The following is a 15,509-nucleotide window of genomic DNA, read 5'->3' on the forward strand; positions in this document are numbered from 1 at the left end:
GATCTGCGGCTTGTTAAGGAGGTTTGATGTGGGAGATGTGGCTCTGATATCAAAGCTCAGAGCTCAGATCAGACATTCTTTCACAGTGGGATCATGTGAAACACTGCGGTCCAGCCACAACCACCCATATAAAGGACAGAGACGGCAGACAGGCTGATGTGTACGCTGCATGGCTGATGCAAAGAAACTCACCTGGCATTGCCCATGGGCGTCAGAGTGACATCACCGTCTGGACAGAGTTCCAGGACACAATGCTCTGCCTGGATCCCAATCCCAAAGAGCTGGATGTCCTGGGACGTGTCTGCACCAACACGAGTGTGCTCCTATTTGTAATCAGCAGCAAAATGAGAAAATTATGACAAAGCTGCAAGGAATTATTCAAAAAATGCTTCATTCAAACAGTCTGGTAAATGACGTTGCGAGCTACAAACAGTCCTTTGCAACTCTCCATTTGTAGAAAATTAGAATTTATTTGTACAAAATCAACAATATCACCAGTTTTCACTAAAGCCAAACCAGGCTTTAGTGAAAACACTTGTCTCTCTGATTTCACGGTAGGCGTTGTTAAATAAACAAGCCAGTTTCTAGAGGATGTCCGACCCCGCACTAAACTGACCCATTTCACATTCTCATAGTCATTCCACACTGATATGCCAGGCCGGCCTGCAGAAGCCAGACAAAGGCCTGTTGTTCTCTCACAAACCTCGGCTGCTGCAGGTCGGCCCAAATGACTGTTTGTGTGACTGCAGCAAAATCCAGGCCTGTTCTGACTGGACTCACTCATTGTCATGAGGATCACTGCAATGTGTGACATACGGAGCTGCACTTCTATACAATACTAATTAAAATAAAAATTTCCAAAAACTCAATGACCCTGTACAATGTACCTCAAGGGCATTTATAATAAAAACAAATAAAATATAATAATATACAAATAATATATAATATGACAATATTTAATAATATAGAATATAAATAACATAAAAAACAATGTACAAATAAAATAAAAACACAGTTTGCAGGCAGCTACAATGTTTATATGTGACTTAGTGAATAATCAATAACTAGGTAATAGATCAACAGCAGGAACAGGAAGTTATTTAATTTCAATTAAATGGTCTAAAGACTTTTGTTATTTAATAAAAATAATAATAGTCAAAGCATCAATGACAGGCAGAACAATTAAATACTCTTCCACTAAGTGGCAGTAGAGGAAGATGTCCACTTCTTTCTTTAATTCCTGGAACTCAACGTAGTGTTCAACTAAACAGGGGCAGGTTTTATACTGAGGTTGATCAGTATACAGTAAGATCAGTCTAGATTTTTTTTTATAAATCTGCCTTACCTTTAGGTAGTAGACCAGAAGCTCATTTAAGGCAGGGTCAGCGTTCAGGTTGACAAGAAAACACTTGTCTTCACCCACTTTAATCCCAGATGTTTCTAAGGAGATGCCCATGCTCTCCAGCTGCTTCTGACGCTCCTTTAAAGACAAACAATATTTATTATAGATGAATTATGTTTCGTTTCATTAGTTTAAATTCAACATCTTTTTAATTTAACATATACACATACAGTGGCAATCTCCTCTGTCTTCCTCAGCTTCTCCTCCCAGGTGACTGTCATCTCCAGGATGAGTTTCTCAGACTCCTGCAGTTTCTCCTTAAGTTCAGGAGCCTTCAAAGACTGACGTGGTAAACAAAGCAAATAAGGACAACAATCGTCAATAACGGTCTTCAACATGGGGTCTGCAGAGGGCCAAGGAAATACAGTGATGGGTCATGAACCATTTTTATTCAAGTTCTCAAAACACATTAACAGACATCTGTCATAGTTTATGGAATGGATGGATGAATGGAGGAAGGGAACACAATCTTTCATCAATATGGGGGTTTTGGGCCAGGGGTTTAGTGAGGTTAAATCTGTATCATGACTCCTCCCCACCTTACCTCAGCCTGAGACAGCTGAACCTTGAGCTTCTCCACCTCCTCCCTCAACTCTCTGATGATCCTAGCGTTAGGGTCTTCATTCACCACAGCATGGTTGACTATTCGTTTGGCCCTGTCTGCGTAGCGAAGCGTGGACAGAGTCTCCTCGTAGTTGTCTGCTGCTGGACTCACCGTAGCGATCATGGCTGTCTTACTGTTACCACCAAGGTTGTCCTGAGGAGTAGAAGACACACTGTCAGTCTATGTGAAGGGTTTAAAATTCAACAGAGTACAGAACCCAAGGTGTCATTGTCATAAATGTTGCTTAATAAATAAAATGGAAAAACAAGACTCAAATCAGGACTTAGTAAACAGGAGCCAATGAAAAATGGGAGAATAAAAAATTTGGGTCAAACCTTTAGTAGCCAGGTGAGGACTGAGTCTCTGTAAGGAACAAACTTGGCTTTTCCTTTTCCTGCCGACTGATCGGCCAGAGCAGAAATCACACAACCTAATGTGGTGAGAGATCTGAAAACGTACGCACATCAAAACAGCTACGTTAACCATCAAAATGATTCCCTCAACACCGAAAGAAATGTTCATAAAAAACCTTAACCCACTTGTTGATGTTGCTGCCCTCTTTGAGTCTCTCTCCAGCAGCACCAGTTTTAGAAACCCGCTCACTTCCTGCCAGGTCCACCAGACTCATCTTGCTCACTTTCTCCCCTGAATTCTGTTCACAGCCAGGAGACCCACAGGTCAGGGAGATTTTTTTATAGGTGAAAAATAAATAGTTTGTAGTTAAAAAGTCAAACTGACCCCAGATTGTAGATCATAAAGTGTTTGTGTGACAATGATGCTGAAGACAGCATGTGACCGACTGCTCTCCTCGTTCATGTTGGTGGCTGCGACTGTTCGGGACTTGTTTCCCTCACACATTAAAACCTCAATGTCCTAAAAACAACAACAAATAAAATAAAGATAACTGTTAGTCAATATATATAAACATTTTATTTGTTGGCTGAGTGGTATTCAAACTATGGCACGGGGACCACTGGTGACACACTGTAATTATTTTAGTGCATTGGCCAAATATCCTAATGGCTCAAAATAAATACAGCTGTAATATTTTTTTTTCATTTGCTGTGTTGAGTTTTGCTCTTGTTTTTTCAGGATAATTAAATTAATAATGATGATATAAAACTTTGATCTCACACAGGGGAAATCCTAACAGCAGATCTGCTACTACAGGCTGCCTGTTGGAGGTGCTAAGTATGTGGTTTCTCTGGGACTCAAACCCAGGCCCATTTGTGTGTAATGCAGGTGTGATAACCACTACACAAATTTGCGTGTTGGTCCTATTAGCGATTGAACTCCAACAGCCGGAGGTTTTTTTGACGTGACGGTGCGTGCTGTAAATGTTGGAGAACCACTTTAATAATGTTGTTAATTTTGATTCCCATTAGCTGAAGCCAATGCTCCGTGTCTTCTGTCCGAGTTCCAACACATGCATAAAAACTGTACCGTACCGACTGGGTCAGAGCCAGCTGTGAGTACAGACTGTGGGAAATTAAAACGCTCTAATATCAGGCAGAGCAGAGCACAGAGGAACAGGGTGGAGTGTGTTTCAAAGTTAATTAAAGAAGGCCTTGCCAAGGACTGGCATATGTGCTCTGCAAAAACCCATGACTACATCCCTCATCAGAAATATATGTGTTGTTACAGTTTCGGCACACAGCAAAGAAATAAATGCTTTCCCAACCCAATTCAAACCAGTGATGAAACATTCAGGGTTATGATAGGCAGACGCTTTTACTGGTTCATATAAATCACGTCTGCGTGTGAGGCTCGACGGTCAGAGATACAGGGTGGATTCAGCCGCGCCTCTGGTCACAGACCGATGACAGAAGTGTGAAAAACACACCTCGAAGCTGGTCACAGCCAGCTGAGACAGGCCGTCCACGTATGGACCCAGGACTTTGTGTTCTCGTACTTTCAGTGATTGTCGGCTCCTTGAAAAAAAAAGAAAAGAAAGAACAAAATGAGTTAAAAAATCCAGTTCCCAAAGGGAGGAATAGTTAAGTTACTTAGTATCCCTGAAGAAATTTGATCTAATTTGTTCACTTGATTGATTTCCTTTCATTATTGGCAGTGAAACTAAATTCCTTTTCAGAGGACAAAAAAGAGTCCATTCTGACAATGGGAGTTTGATGAAAATGAGTGAAAAATTAAAACAAAGCTTAGGGAGTTTTTTGTTTTTTTTTTTAAACAAAAGTGATTTATTGTCCCCCTTCTGGGAGCACAAGTTCAAATTCAGAGCTGGAAAATTGGAAACAGTCTCCAGCAGTGACTTTTCTGTTTCTGTTTCAAGGAAAACTAACACAAAACATTAAACATCTAAAATGTACAACTCTAAAAAGGGATGCATTTGTTTGGACTGAATGGGAAATGAACGGAATGACCAGGAACGCAATGACTGTCCATTAACAAGCACTACAAACTGCAGTAAACGTTAACAGTTTTGTCATTAAAACTTCACTGCTGTAAAATGTTTCCATTACACAGCTACACAGTGTGAGTCACTGTCGTCTTGTTGCCGCAGTCAGATAAGCCGTGCACGACTTTGGCCACACGGAGACTTATTACCAACTTTGATTTACACTTGGTTTTTTTTACTCTGCTTGAGTAAATTACCATTTAAGAATATGTGATCAACTTTACATCCATATAATTTGAATTTCTTTTACTGTACTGCACTCACAATGCTGTGCTTGCTAAATCTAGAGTCTGACTGGAGTCTGGGCAAAGTGACGCTCAGCTTCACCTGGCTGTCAGCCATGTGGTGAAAAGAATCCTGAAATCCTATAAATCAAAGTCACGGAGTCCTGCTGCACGGATACAGAGGGACTGAGGTTAGCAGAGAGCAGGTTCCCTGCTCCTTTTGGACTAAACTACCCCCCACTGTGGCAAACAAGAGTGTGAATTGACTAAAAAGACCAGCTGCCAATCCATTCACAATACAGAGGGAGGAGAGAGAGAAGAGAGAGGGGAGAGAGGGGGGAGTTTGCTTCACATTTTACTGTATCACAGAGGTGATCATTTAGACCAGGTATGTCCAAAATCCGGCCGGGGACCAATTTGTGGCCCATGGTCAAATTGTTTTTGACTCACAGCCACATGTGGTCCGCCAGCACACAAAGGTCTCGGGTTAAAATCCACCCGGTGCCTAACTCTCTGGATCGAACAAAGGAACTCGGGCGACTTCTCAAGCAACTCCCGTTGTTTATACTTTTATCTGGTAATAAAACTGCCAGTGTTGGGAGCAAGTCTGTAACAACTGACAGTCAAACGATCAATCTGTGTAATGGTGCATCGACCATTTCCACTTATTAAAGCAATGGAGACTATTAACGACTTCTAAATGCCTTTAGAAACTGCAGCATGACGTCTCTTAAACTGGGGAAATTACAGTGGACACCCTAGATACGAGCTACTCGAAATACAAGTATTCCATGTTACGAGTTTGCAACTATTGCAAGATTTTGCTCAACCAAGCTCCATTTTTCAACCCGAATTTTGAAAAAGTCTTGCAAACTGCCCCTCGCTTTTTAACTATCGCTCTCTCTCTCTTTCTATCTAAATCGAGTCGGTCATTTTAACCATCGCTCTCTCTCTTTCTATCTAAATCGAGTCCTCGCTCACAGTCCTTCACTTAGTTATTTTACCCGTTGATATAACAATAATATAAAATGTTTTCTTAATTATTATTATTTTATATTATATATAATTGATATACTGTATATATTTATATATATTATAATTTAAAGGGAGTGCTGTTGTAGAAAGGATTAAACTCTTATCTAGGGAGTCAACTGTACCTTGTTTTTTTATTTGCTTCACCCGCAGCTACATAGAGAAATGTGCATCTGAAGATCAAGAGGGTGTGAGGCCAGTTGTACAAATGAAAAGACACTGCAGCAGAAACGCTGCACTGTCCGGCTCCTCTAAGACTTGGCTGACTGACCGCTCTGACTGCTTTCCTGCTCCCAGCTTCTCAAACAGATGTTTCTGAAACGCACTCTTTCACTGCTCGCCCTCCTCTGCAGTCTGTCTGCCAACCCACATCCCACCACAGAGGAGAAGAACACAACGGTGTCAGAGAACACCGCTGGCCGTTGTTAGGCAGGAAATGACTGGGTTGAGCTTCCTACTCAAAGTATTTTGTCGCCGTCCTCCAGTCAGGCTAGCAGACACAACAGGGCTAAAAACAGATATCGGACGCAGCGCAAAGTAGGGAGTGATGGAGAGGACACTGGAGAATGAATCAAGGCCATAAGGAAATTATAAAGGAGGTGTGTGACCTGTTGGTTGTGCCTGGTCCAAAGCCATCCATTTGTTTAAACCTAGTTTTTTTAAATACAGTTTGAATGAGACTCACCCTTTGGGATCTAGTAGGTCACGGACCTTCTCATTGTAGATCTCCATATATGACACTTCCACCTTAAAGGAGTGGGACTCATTGTTCTCCCTGTGGACCCTCTCAAACAGCGAACAACAGAGTCGAGGGATTAAACCTGGATTATCACCATTCCCCATCATGGAAAAGGACTTGCCTGAACCTGAACGGACAAAGACAATTCAGATGGCCTCTGTGGTTTGGACTAATTTATTACAATTTTTTTGTGCTAAAATAGTTTTTTTTTTTAAATAATAAAAACCCTGTTAGTGTGATTAAGTGTGACTAACAAAACTTACATTAAAATGTTGTTTTAATACAGAGGCAACAATAAGAAGCTAATTTGTTCTAGGGTGAAGAAGGACATGAGGTGAGAGATTAGGCAGTGATAAAAACCAAAAGAAAATCCCCAAATCCTGCTGTTCTTTGAACTTCTAACATCTGGAGACACTCTGGAGACACAACCTGCAGAAACACTCAGAGACTTCACTTTCAGTAGACAAGATACTTTTCCCAATCTATAAATCTTCTGAAACCTGCGTGCCCTGATGGATTTAGCAATAAAAACTGAAAAACATGAGATGAATTTCATGTGGATCTGCTGTTACCTGTTTGTCCGTAGGCAAATATACAGGCGTTATATCCCTGGAATGCATTTTCAAGTATTCCCTCACCAAGGCACTTGAACACCACCTCTTGACCTGCAGGACAAAGAATGTGTCACCATAGAAATTATAGTAAACAGACGATATATTTAAGATGTAAGAGGGAAACAAACTACAAGACAATTTTGTTTTTTTTAAGCAGTGAAAAACATGAAATAAAAAAATACTTTCATTAATACTCAATATTCAGTTAAAACACATTGTTATTTGCACACAATGTGGGAAACGTTTTCATTTCACCAAAGCGAGCTGAAAATGCCATCTCAATGCCCAGCCATATTAATAATCCCATCATTTGTATTGTATTGTATTGTATTTGTATAATAACAAGTGTTAAACACACCCATGTTTACCTGCTGTTATTTGCCATTCTGTTACAGCAAGTAAAAATATTGTTGTTTTGTCATATTGATGAATGTTGCATTGTCGCTATTGATCCCTAATCTTTATTAATTACATTGACAATTTATCAATATTTATAATAGTGAGTGTGCAATCGCAAAGAAACCGTGAATGTCTAATTTGCAAATATTCCGATTTTTTTTTTCTTTATCAATATTACTGTTTCAACACAGTTACTACCAGCAGAAGAGAATAATATTCACGCAGGGCATCAGGTTCTTGTCCAGTCGTGCGGACAACACCAAGCTCTGTAGTGACATCTCTTATGTGGCTCACTGTCGTGCTCCTCGTGAATGGGACAGCTGTTTAACGCTCTAAATAAAGCCTGGGTCTGGGCCCTTGAGGCAGCCCTTCAGTGAAAGATTGCCTTGTCGGTACAGCACAAAGCAGATGTGCGAGCGACACACTGCCAATGCAGGAAGAGCGCGCTATGAAGAGCATTATTTCAACAATGATTATGTAAACAAGCCTGAGCCATGGACAATAATAAAGTCCTTTCTATGGACGTAATCAAAAGGCAGTAGATATGACCTCTGCTGGGCAGAGGTAGGAATGGAAAAAGATTATTACATTACCAAAACAAGGTGAAATGCAAATGAGCGTTTTACATGTTAAAAACACTGCGTAAGTGCTTTATATCTGAAAACAGGAGCCGGATGGGTTCATTGTCAAACAGTGTGTTTGTGAGTTTTAATTAATTCACACAGAATGCAAATCACTATATGTACGTACTCGTAAAAAGGAGCCACGTTTTGAGCAGTTTTTTTAAAATAACAAACAGACACATGCACCTAAATCCTTCAGGTATGAACTTTTACACTGATACAACACTGTGTGTTGTGTAGTGATATTAATAATGAACTTACAGCTTAGGCCATGGGTGTCAAACATACAGCCCGTTGACCAAAACTGGCCCGCTGGGGGGTCGGTTGATGGATTTTGAAAGTAAAAAAAATGCATTTCTTCAGGCTGGTGATGTTTTTTCAAATTATCATTCATCAAATATGAATACTTTCTAATGTTCGTGTACGTATTTGCAGGAAAAAAGGGCAGTGATATGAAATTATTGTTATACATAGGAAATTATGTTTTGTTTATACTGGTCTGGCCCATCTGACATCTGATCTGAGCCGTGTGTGGCCCCTGAACCAAAATGAGTTCAGATGTGCATGAGGAAAAACCAGCTTGTTTCACTGCACAAACCAAGCAGGACTCACCAGTGAAAGGAATGTGATGTGTGATGAGTGACGGGTCACTTCCAGCATTTAGGACTTACCGGCATATTTAGGAAGATTGGACTCATCCATGGACCAAAAACAGTGGTCAAAAGCGAACACCTGCAGTGGAGAGAGAACGGGGGGAGGGGGTAAACACCGGCTCCTCACACCTGCCCCGACATGTTCAGTGCAAACACTTTCTAAACGGTCACTTATCTGTCTGAGCTTAAAAACAGACTTTTTGTGCTGTACGTGCTGCAGTAATTCAACAGGACTGAGCTTGTCTGAGTGACTGAGGTGAAGTCTGTCCCAGTGCTGTTTGCTGAGGTAATGCTCATTAAAAGACCACATCATGATTGTCTGCACAGATCCACTGTTATCTGCTCCCGGTTTTGTCATAGTGGCTGGACTCAAATGAATTCATAAATCAGGGTCAGTGCTTCCCAGAAGAAATTCCAGCACCCAGTGACCCTTGTCTCCATGGAAACAGGGCCATAGCTGGTCCCGGTGGTGCAGGCTGGCTCTGAGCCCTCAGAGCCCAGACTCCTCCAGCAGCAGCAGCAGAAGCAGCAACAGCAGCAGAGTCTTTGTGTTCCCTAGGCACCTGCATCAGCTCTGGGTGGAAAATTCACAGAGAGGATGCTCTGTGGGAAAGACCATCAGCATTTTTATCTCTTCAATAAAAAGGTTTCACCATATCAACTCAAGTTACGGCTAAATCAGTCTGCACTCAGAAAGTCTTTCTGTTTTCTTAAATATTTTATGTACTCAAACAGGTATTATGGCTGGTTTACTGTGCAGTACAAGCCAACAGAGAGAGCTCTGCCCCTGCCAGTTTTCAGAGTTAATACTGCAGGGGCCCCAGGTCACAGTTTAGAGATGAGTTCAGCCAAGAGGACGGTGGTCTATTCCTGCTTGCATAACTAACTTTTGGGGATGTTTTTAACGATAAACAACTGTTCCAAATGTTTATCTTGAAATTTTTGTAAATCTGTTTTTATTCATCTTACAGGAATTGTACCACTGTGATATATTTCCTCTGTGGCAACAAAATGAATGAGCATCACCTTTTTTAAAGGCTAATATACAGACATGATGTCATGAATTATCATGGTCATTTAATGAGCATGTTGAAAGTGGCTTCAACAGAGAAGTCGAGTTTAGATTTTTAGTTAAATTACTCCACAAATCTACCTGCGTATACAATCACTGCATTACTGTCATTAGTTGATGCACTCATTTAAATATTTCAAAACATCTCTACAGTCATTGACAAGGGGAACACTATCAGCAGAGGTGAGGAAACAGGGATGGTGGGGTGGGAGGGTTCTGCAGCCTCGCATCACACTTGAGCTTAAGGTAAGGTCTCAAACATCTGGTCCGGGGGCCACTTTAGGCCCACCACTACCCCGCTTCTGATTATTTCTCTTTACACTCCAGAGGTAATTTTGCAAAATTTACTTTCAATTATTAAAATATTTTTTTGGCTCATTTAAGAATGAAAATATCTGGGTTACTTAGAACTGTACATCCAGTGGCGGCGTCAGCAGCTGAGTTAAAGACGTCTGAGTTAAAGGAAAAATAACACACGTGGCCCACAATAACTCATCGAACGACCATGTCTTCCTGAAGCTGAGAGGAATCACAGACAAACTCACAGACTTGTCTGTTGCCCAATGCTATCACTTTCTAGTCCCATCAGCCACTGAGCACACCCAGCACAAAGCCCATCCCCGGTGTGAAACATCTCTGAGCTAGTCACCAGTGCGTTGTCAAGAGGGGTCGTGGGGGTGCAGTCCAACAATGCAGCTTTGAATGCACACACACACACACACACACACACACACAGTGCCCCAGTGTCTGCACTCATCCCTCTCTCATTATGGAACCTTTGTGGGTGTTCGGGAGATCTTCGAGCACTGACACATTCACACGGACATCTATCCGGCTCCTGCTGACCAACCAAACTGCTGAAACACTCTCAATCACGTCCCTAGAAACAGCACAGCGACCTGAGTGGGATGTCTCTCAGCCCATCAGGGGAGCAGTGTAGCCTGAACTGCGGCCTGACACTCTGAGAGGCTGGTATGCGTGAAGCTTACATACCTTGGGTTCGGCTGAATGAGAGGGCCAATCCATCAGAGACAGGACAGTCCCAGAGAAACATAAACAAGAGAGGGACAAGAAGAGACCATGGTTAGTATAATCACACATTTACAATTTTAAGGAACCTTTTTATCATCATCGTTTCTTTTACCAGAAAAAGTACAATTAAAAGGACTTCATTTTATCCCACCAAACCTGAAAACTCCTTCTTTATTTACTAAGAGTTCATTGGCTGCTACACTCTTCCATTCACTTGTTCATTCACTCCCAGACAGAGGCATGTCGAGGTGCTGTTGTGATTGGGTTCATAATTGGGCCAGTGGAGCGTGAAGAAGGGAAGAGATTTGGGATTCAATGTCCCACTGACTCTGTTGAGCAAATAGCTCTTGCTGCTGTGGATTTAACAGGGAGGCCAGGTTGGGGACGCTGGAACTCAGCACTACCAGCTGCCGGAACTAAGAACAAAAGCAGCGTACAGGTGGTCTTTAGTTATGTGTAAATCAAAAGGACTTTCCTCAAACAAATATACAGATATTCAAGATAACTGTGAAATTTTGTAATTGTTGATGTCACTGGATAAATGTAGTAGGGTTTGGGTATGATTTTTTTCCCCTAACAAACACAACTCAATAGTTTTACTAGTGACCTGACCTGATTCACCATAAAATAACGTTATTGCAAAAAACATTGTAAATTAGGGCTGTCGTTTGTTAGAAATATAATAAGTAAAGTAAGTCTACTTTATTGGCTATAGTTTTCAACAGTGGAATGACCTGCTGCTGCCTCAAAGCAAAAATACACAAAAACTGAAAGACCAATGTTGCACTACAGCTGTAATGCTGTTTTGAGCACACCAAAGTCTCAGTCCCTGTCTACCTCTAAAGATGTTCTTTAGAACAGTGAAGCTCTGTACACAAAGAGCAACAACAAGTCCAACCACTATGCCTGTGTTTGAAGAAAACTTCAACCTTAAAACTAAAATACTCAATGACCTTTGACAAAAATGCTACCTGTTAAAAAAAAATCTCTTAATTCTTCCCCAACTGCCTTCAACAGTCAGCATGTTCCTCCCACTGGCAGACTTCCCTGGCACAGAGTCAGAGCAGGGCATCACCTTCACACAGTAACTAACACAGGGCAGACTCCTTTAGAAGAAAACTAAAACACTGCACCATTCTCTCTCTCTCTCTCTCTCACTAAAGTGTGCTCAGGCACAAACAACAGTACTGCAGGGGAAACTGCACAACAATGGCCAATCTGGGTATTTTCCTACATTTTAATTTTGGAAAGCTTTTATGTTTTCAAAGAAAAAAAAGAAAAGAAAGAAGACGGGACGGGTAGGACTGGTAGAGTGTTTACCACTAAAGAGCTGTAATTTCCCATCTGAGACTCATTAACTGAGCTCAGGCTCATTATGAGGACAGTTAGGACGAGTCAGAGTAGAGGAGCGTGGAGGAGTCGTTGGAGTCCATTACCTGAATCTGATTTTGTTCAACTGATACCCACTTTATGTGGAGATATGAATCAGCCTCAGGCAGGAGCAGGATCTGAGATACGCCTTAAAGGCAGATCAAGAACAGACCTGGGGCATTTAGAAAAACTAGATTTAAATGTAGATATTAAAGCAAATAAAAATAAAAACAAGGTAAAAAAAACCCATTCAACTTCAGTGTGGTCAAAAATATATCACAGCGATCTCACTGCAAACTGAAAGTGGGAGAAAAACACAAAACAGATGAATCCGTGTGAAGACGCAAAAGACAATAATACCAACGGAAACAAAGCCACACACACACGCACGAACACACACGCACACAAATCTTCACTCTGTGTTATACAACGGCTGCAGTCTGGAGTCTAAAGTTCTCTGAAGCGGTCGCTGACAGAGGCAGTGCAGTGGTTTTTGTGTTCCATGCCTCATTGTGTCATGTACAGTATATCCGACCAGATCTGGTATGCTAAGAATGTGCAGCAACACAATAGGGAACAGTGTCCAAAATAGCTGCATTTAGTTTTTTTTTTCAATAGAAGTGCTAACTACTTCCTAATGAGTAATTAGGAACAACTAGTGCACATTTATCGCCTGGTTTTCTCCCTAAATCTGTTATATTTTCCACATTACAAAATTGTATTCATTTAAGCAAGTCTTGATATTATCAACCCAAAACACTGAATGTTACATATTTGCAATGAGAAAAGCAGAAAAGCATTCAGAGTTTAGAGTTTTCAGAGTTCATTTCCAAACAAACCCAACCTGGCTGTTTTCTTTTTCCTTCTGTTTCAAATGAAATTTGAATATTTGCTGTTTGTTAAAACAGAAGAATCACGTGGAATCACGTTTAACCAATACCAAGGCCCCATTTGTAATATATATATGTAAATATACATATATATATACATATATGTATATATGCATTATATATATAATATATCAAAATGAACACAAGTGACCAACTATTACAGTCACATGTATATACATGAATAAATATATATGCATATATATATATATTTATATACTGTATGTATCTGTACACATATACATATATAAAATATATTAAAAAGCATATCTCTGTTTGTGAATATATTGGTATTCATTTTGAAACACATGTTTAAATAGGCCATAATTACAGTGTGTTTAGTTGTACTCATCACTTGCACCACGACTATAAATACTCTTCACAACACACACACACACACGCCATCTGCTTAATATTCATCTTGTCATGTTGCTCCCCGAGGCTGTATGTCGCTGTGTTGCTGCAGAACAAATGTGTGGCACAGAAGTGCCAGTCAGCATCAACTTCTCCTTCGCTCCCATGCAGGCGGTCACTGCACCCCCAGCACTGAGAGACAATAGTCAATGACTCCTGTGGGAGTCTTGACGTGAGTCATCAAGGGCACGGACAGTCTCCCACGCCAACAGCTACCTGATCAGGCCCCAGAATCCGCCAATGATTTGATTTTGGCTGAGAGGAGAAACCACCCTCTGATCTTCTTCATAAAAATACCCTTTTCCTTAAAAATGTTATTGCTGCTGTTCGTACACGGATTGGCAGGAAGACCGATGGGGAGTGGGGGGTCGGGGGTTCTTTTGGCTTAAAGCTCAGGTCACACTGTAACTGTATCTGCATTCGTGCCAAAGACAGAGCCAGAGGGAGGGACAGCAGCAGGGGGAAACCCCCTGTGGTCACAGGGCAGGATTAAGGCCACTGTGTTATCGTGCTACCAAAACTGCACTCTCTCAGTCTCGTAGGCAACACAGCAGATGAATCCATCCAGCCAATCACTTTCAGTGCGATGTAAAATAATAATTTGTGAAGCTCCAGCTGCTTGAGCTGCATGTCAATCTCAAATGTATCCTTTTCACACATTTGTTAAGTTTGTTTGGTGAATGGTCCAACGGAGGGACTCCAACTTTAGGCTCGGGGGCCACTTCCTGCCCGTAAATTCCAGGGATTTGGCCTGAAACTAGATGTCAAGAATGATTTAATTTTAATTCGACTACTAATCAAATGTCCGACACATTTGTGGAGTGAACGCAACACCAGCGTCTCAAACTGTACACACACACTAGATTCACAAACACAAGAGTTAAATTCCTCCTCTTGCTCTGTTGCTATAACTTTGTCTTCATGTAACCCCACAGCTGACTCCAAACCCAACCTCAGACAATCACAACTGCATGTGTGTGTGTGTGAGCATGTGCGAGCATTCAGGGTTGGGTTTCTCTGGAAGGCTGCGAGCTAACATTTCAGATGGTCTTCCAGTATGTTTAGAACAGGACATGCCTGTCCACACCCACTCGAAGCAGGGGTCACTCTGCTGCACAGACAGACTCACAGCAGCTAAGCTGAAGTGGACCAGGGTGGTTCTCCTGGTTAACCAATCACATTTAACAACCACAGACCAGCTTTTATTAGCAGGAGTGACCCAACAAGTAAACATGGCAAGTGGTCAGAGTCGGTGCTTTACACGCTGGACTGGTGAGAAATATTTCCAAGACGGCAGTGAAGGCCGTCTGGTGGTTGATGAAGGAAACAGACGTCCTGGACTCAGCAGCGCCGCTCACTCAAACTTCCTTTTTTTTTTTTTTCAGCAGTACTGGTAGAAGCGTTTAGACCTTTACTGTAATAAAAGTTACAATACCGCAATGAACGACTACCATGACGGCTGTAATAATTTTGCAAGTCATTCATAAAAAATACTACCAAATAAAAGATACATATCTATTACGTAACTGAATTTAACTGTAAAGAAATTCACAACTTGAATTTTTAGTAATTGTAATAACAATAATAATTGGTCTAAGACAGATCTGGGCAAACTATTTAATACAGTCCACCAAACACTGGTGCAAGGTCTGGTAAAGACTGATGATAATCCTTCTGTTTCACGCATTACAACGAATTGACTGTAATATCTGTTGATGCCACTATATGGCAGCAGACAACAAATATGCCAAAGAATCCTTAAAAGTTTTGTTTGTTCTTGTACATTTTTAAATCAATTTTACACAACATTCTACATCCAACTAATACTGACCATTTTTGGTGATCGATTTAGGATCACTTTAATTATAAAAAAGTATTCCATCACAAGCATGCCGTATAGTTGAATACATCTGATATGTATATAGTGTATTTTACTCTAATGCTTCAGTTAACACACTTCATTAAACTCCACCAAATCCATTCTTTTTTTTTACTTTTTAAACCTGATGAAACAATGTTGCTAAAAT

The 15,509-nt window shown here is 41.0% G+C and overlaps 1 protein-coding gene across 1 annotated transcript in view; it reads right to left on the bottom strand.

Annotated features, from left to right (window-relative positions):
- The window catches only part of kif13a (kinesin family member 13A), a 35,248-nt gene that overhangs the window by 12,210 nt on the left and 7,529 nt on the right, over nucleotides 1-15,509 (bottom strand). Inside the window, exons 4-15 of the mRNA XM_025061793.1 lie at nucleotides 10,772-10,779; nucleotides 8,725-8,785; nucleotides 6,990-7,082; nucleotides 6,364-6,544; nucleotides 3,850-3,937; nucleotides 2,745-2,879; nucleotides 2,546-2,658; nucleotides 2,342-2,453; nucleotides 1,947-2,159; nucleotides 1,573-1,683; nucleotides 1,346-1,480; nucleotides 193-323 (exon numbers count right to left, since the gene is read on the bottom strand). Of these exons, the coding sequence (XP_024917561.1) occupies nucleotides 193-323; nucleotides 1,346-1,480; nucleotides 1,573-1,683; nucleotides 1,947-2,159; nucleotides 2,342-2,453; nucleotides 2,546-2,658; nucleotides 2,745-2,879; nucleotides 3,850-3,937; nucleotides 6,364-6,544; nucleotides 6,990-7,082; nucleotides 8,725-8,785; nucleotides 10,772-10,779 (1,381 nt within the window). The remainder of the gene's footprint in view (nucleotides 1-192; nucleotides 324-1,345; nucleotides 1,481-1,572; nucleotides 1,684-1,946; nucleotides 2,160-2,341; nucleotides 2,454-2,545; nucleotides 2,659-2,744; nucleotides 2,880-3,849; nucleotides 3,938-6,363; nucleotides 6,545-6,989; nucleotides 7,083-8,724; nucleotides 8,786-10,771; nucleotides 10,780-15,509) is intronic.

This window comes from Cynoglossus semilaevis, chromosome 13 (genome assembly GCF_000523025.1).
Source record: "Cynoglossus semilaevis isolate Cse_v1.0 chromosome 13, Cse_v1.0, whole genome shotgun sequence".
Classification (NCBI taxonomy): Eukaryota; Metazoa; Chordata; class Actinopteri; order Pleuronectiformes; family Cynoglossidae; genus Cynoglossus; species Cynoglossus semilaevis.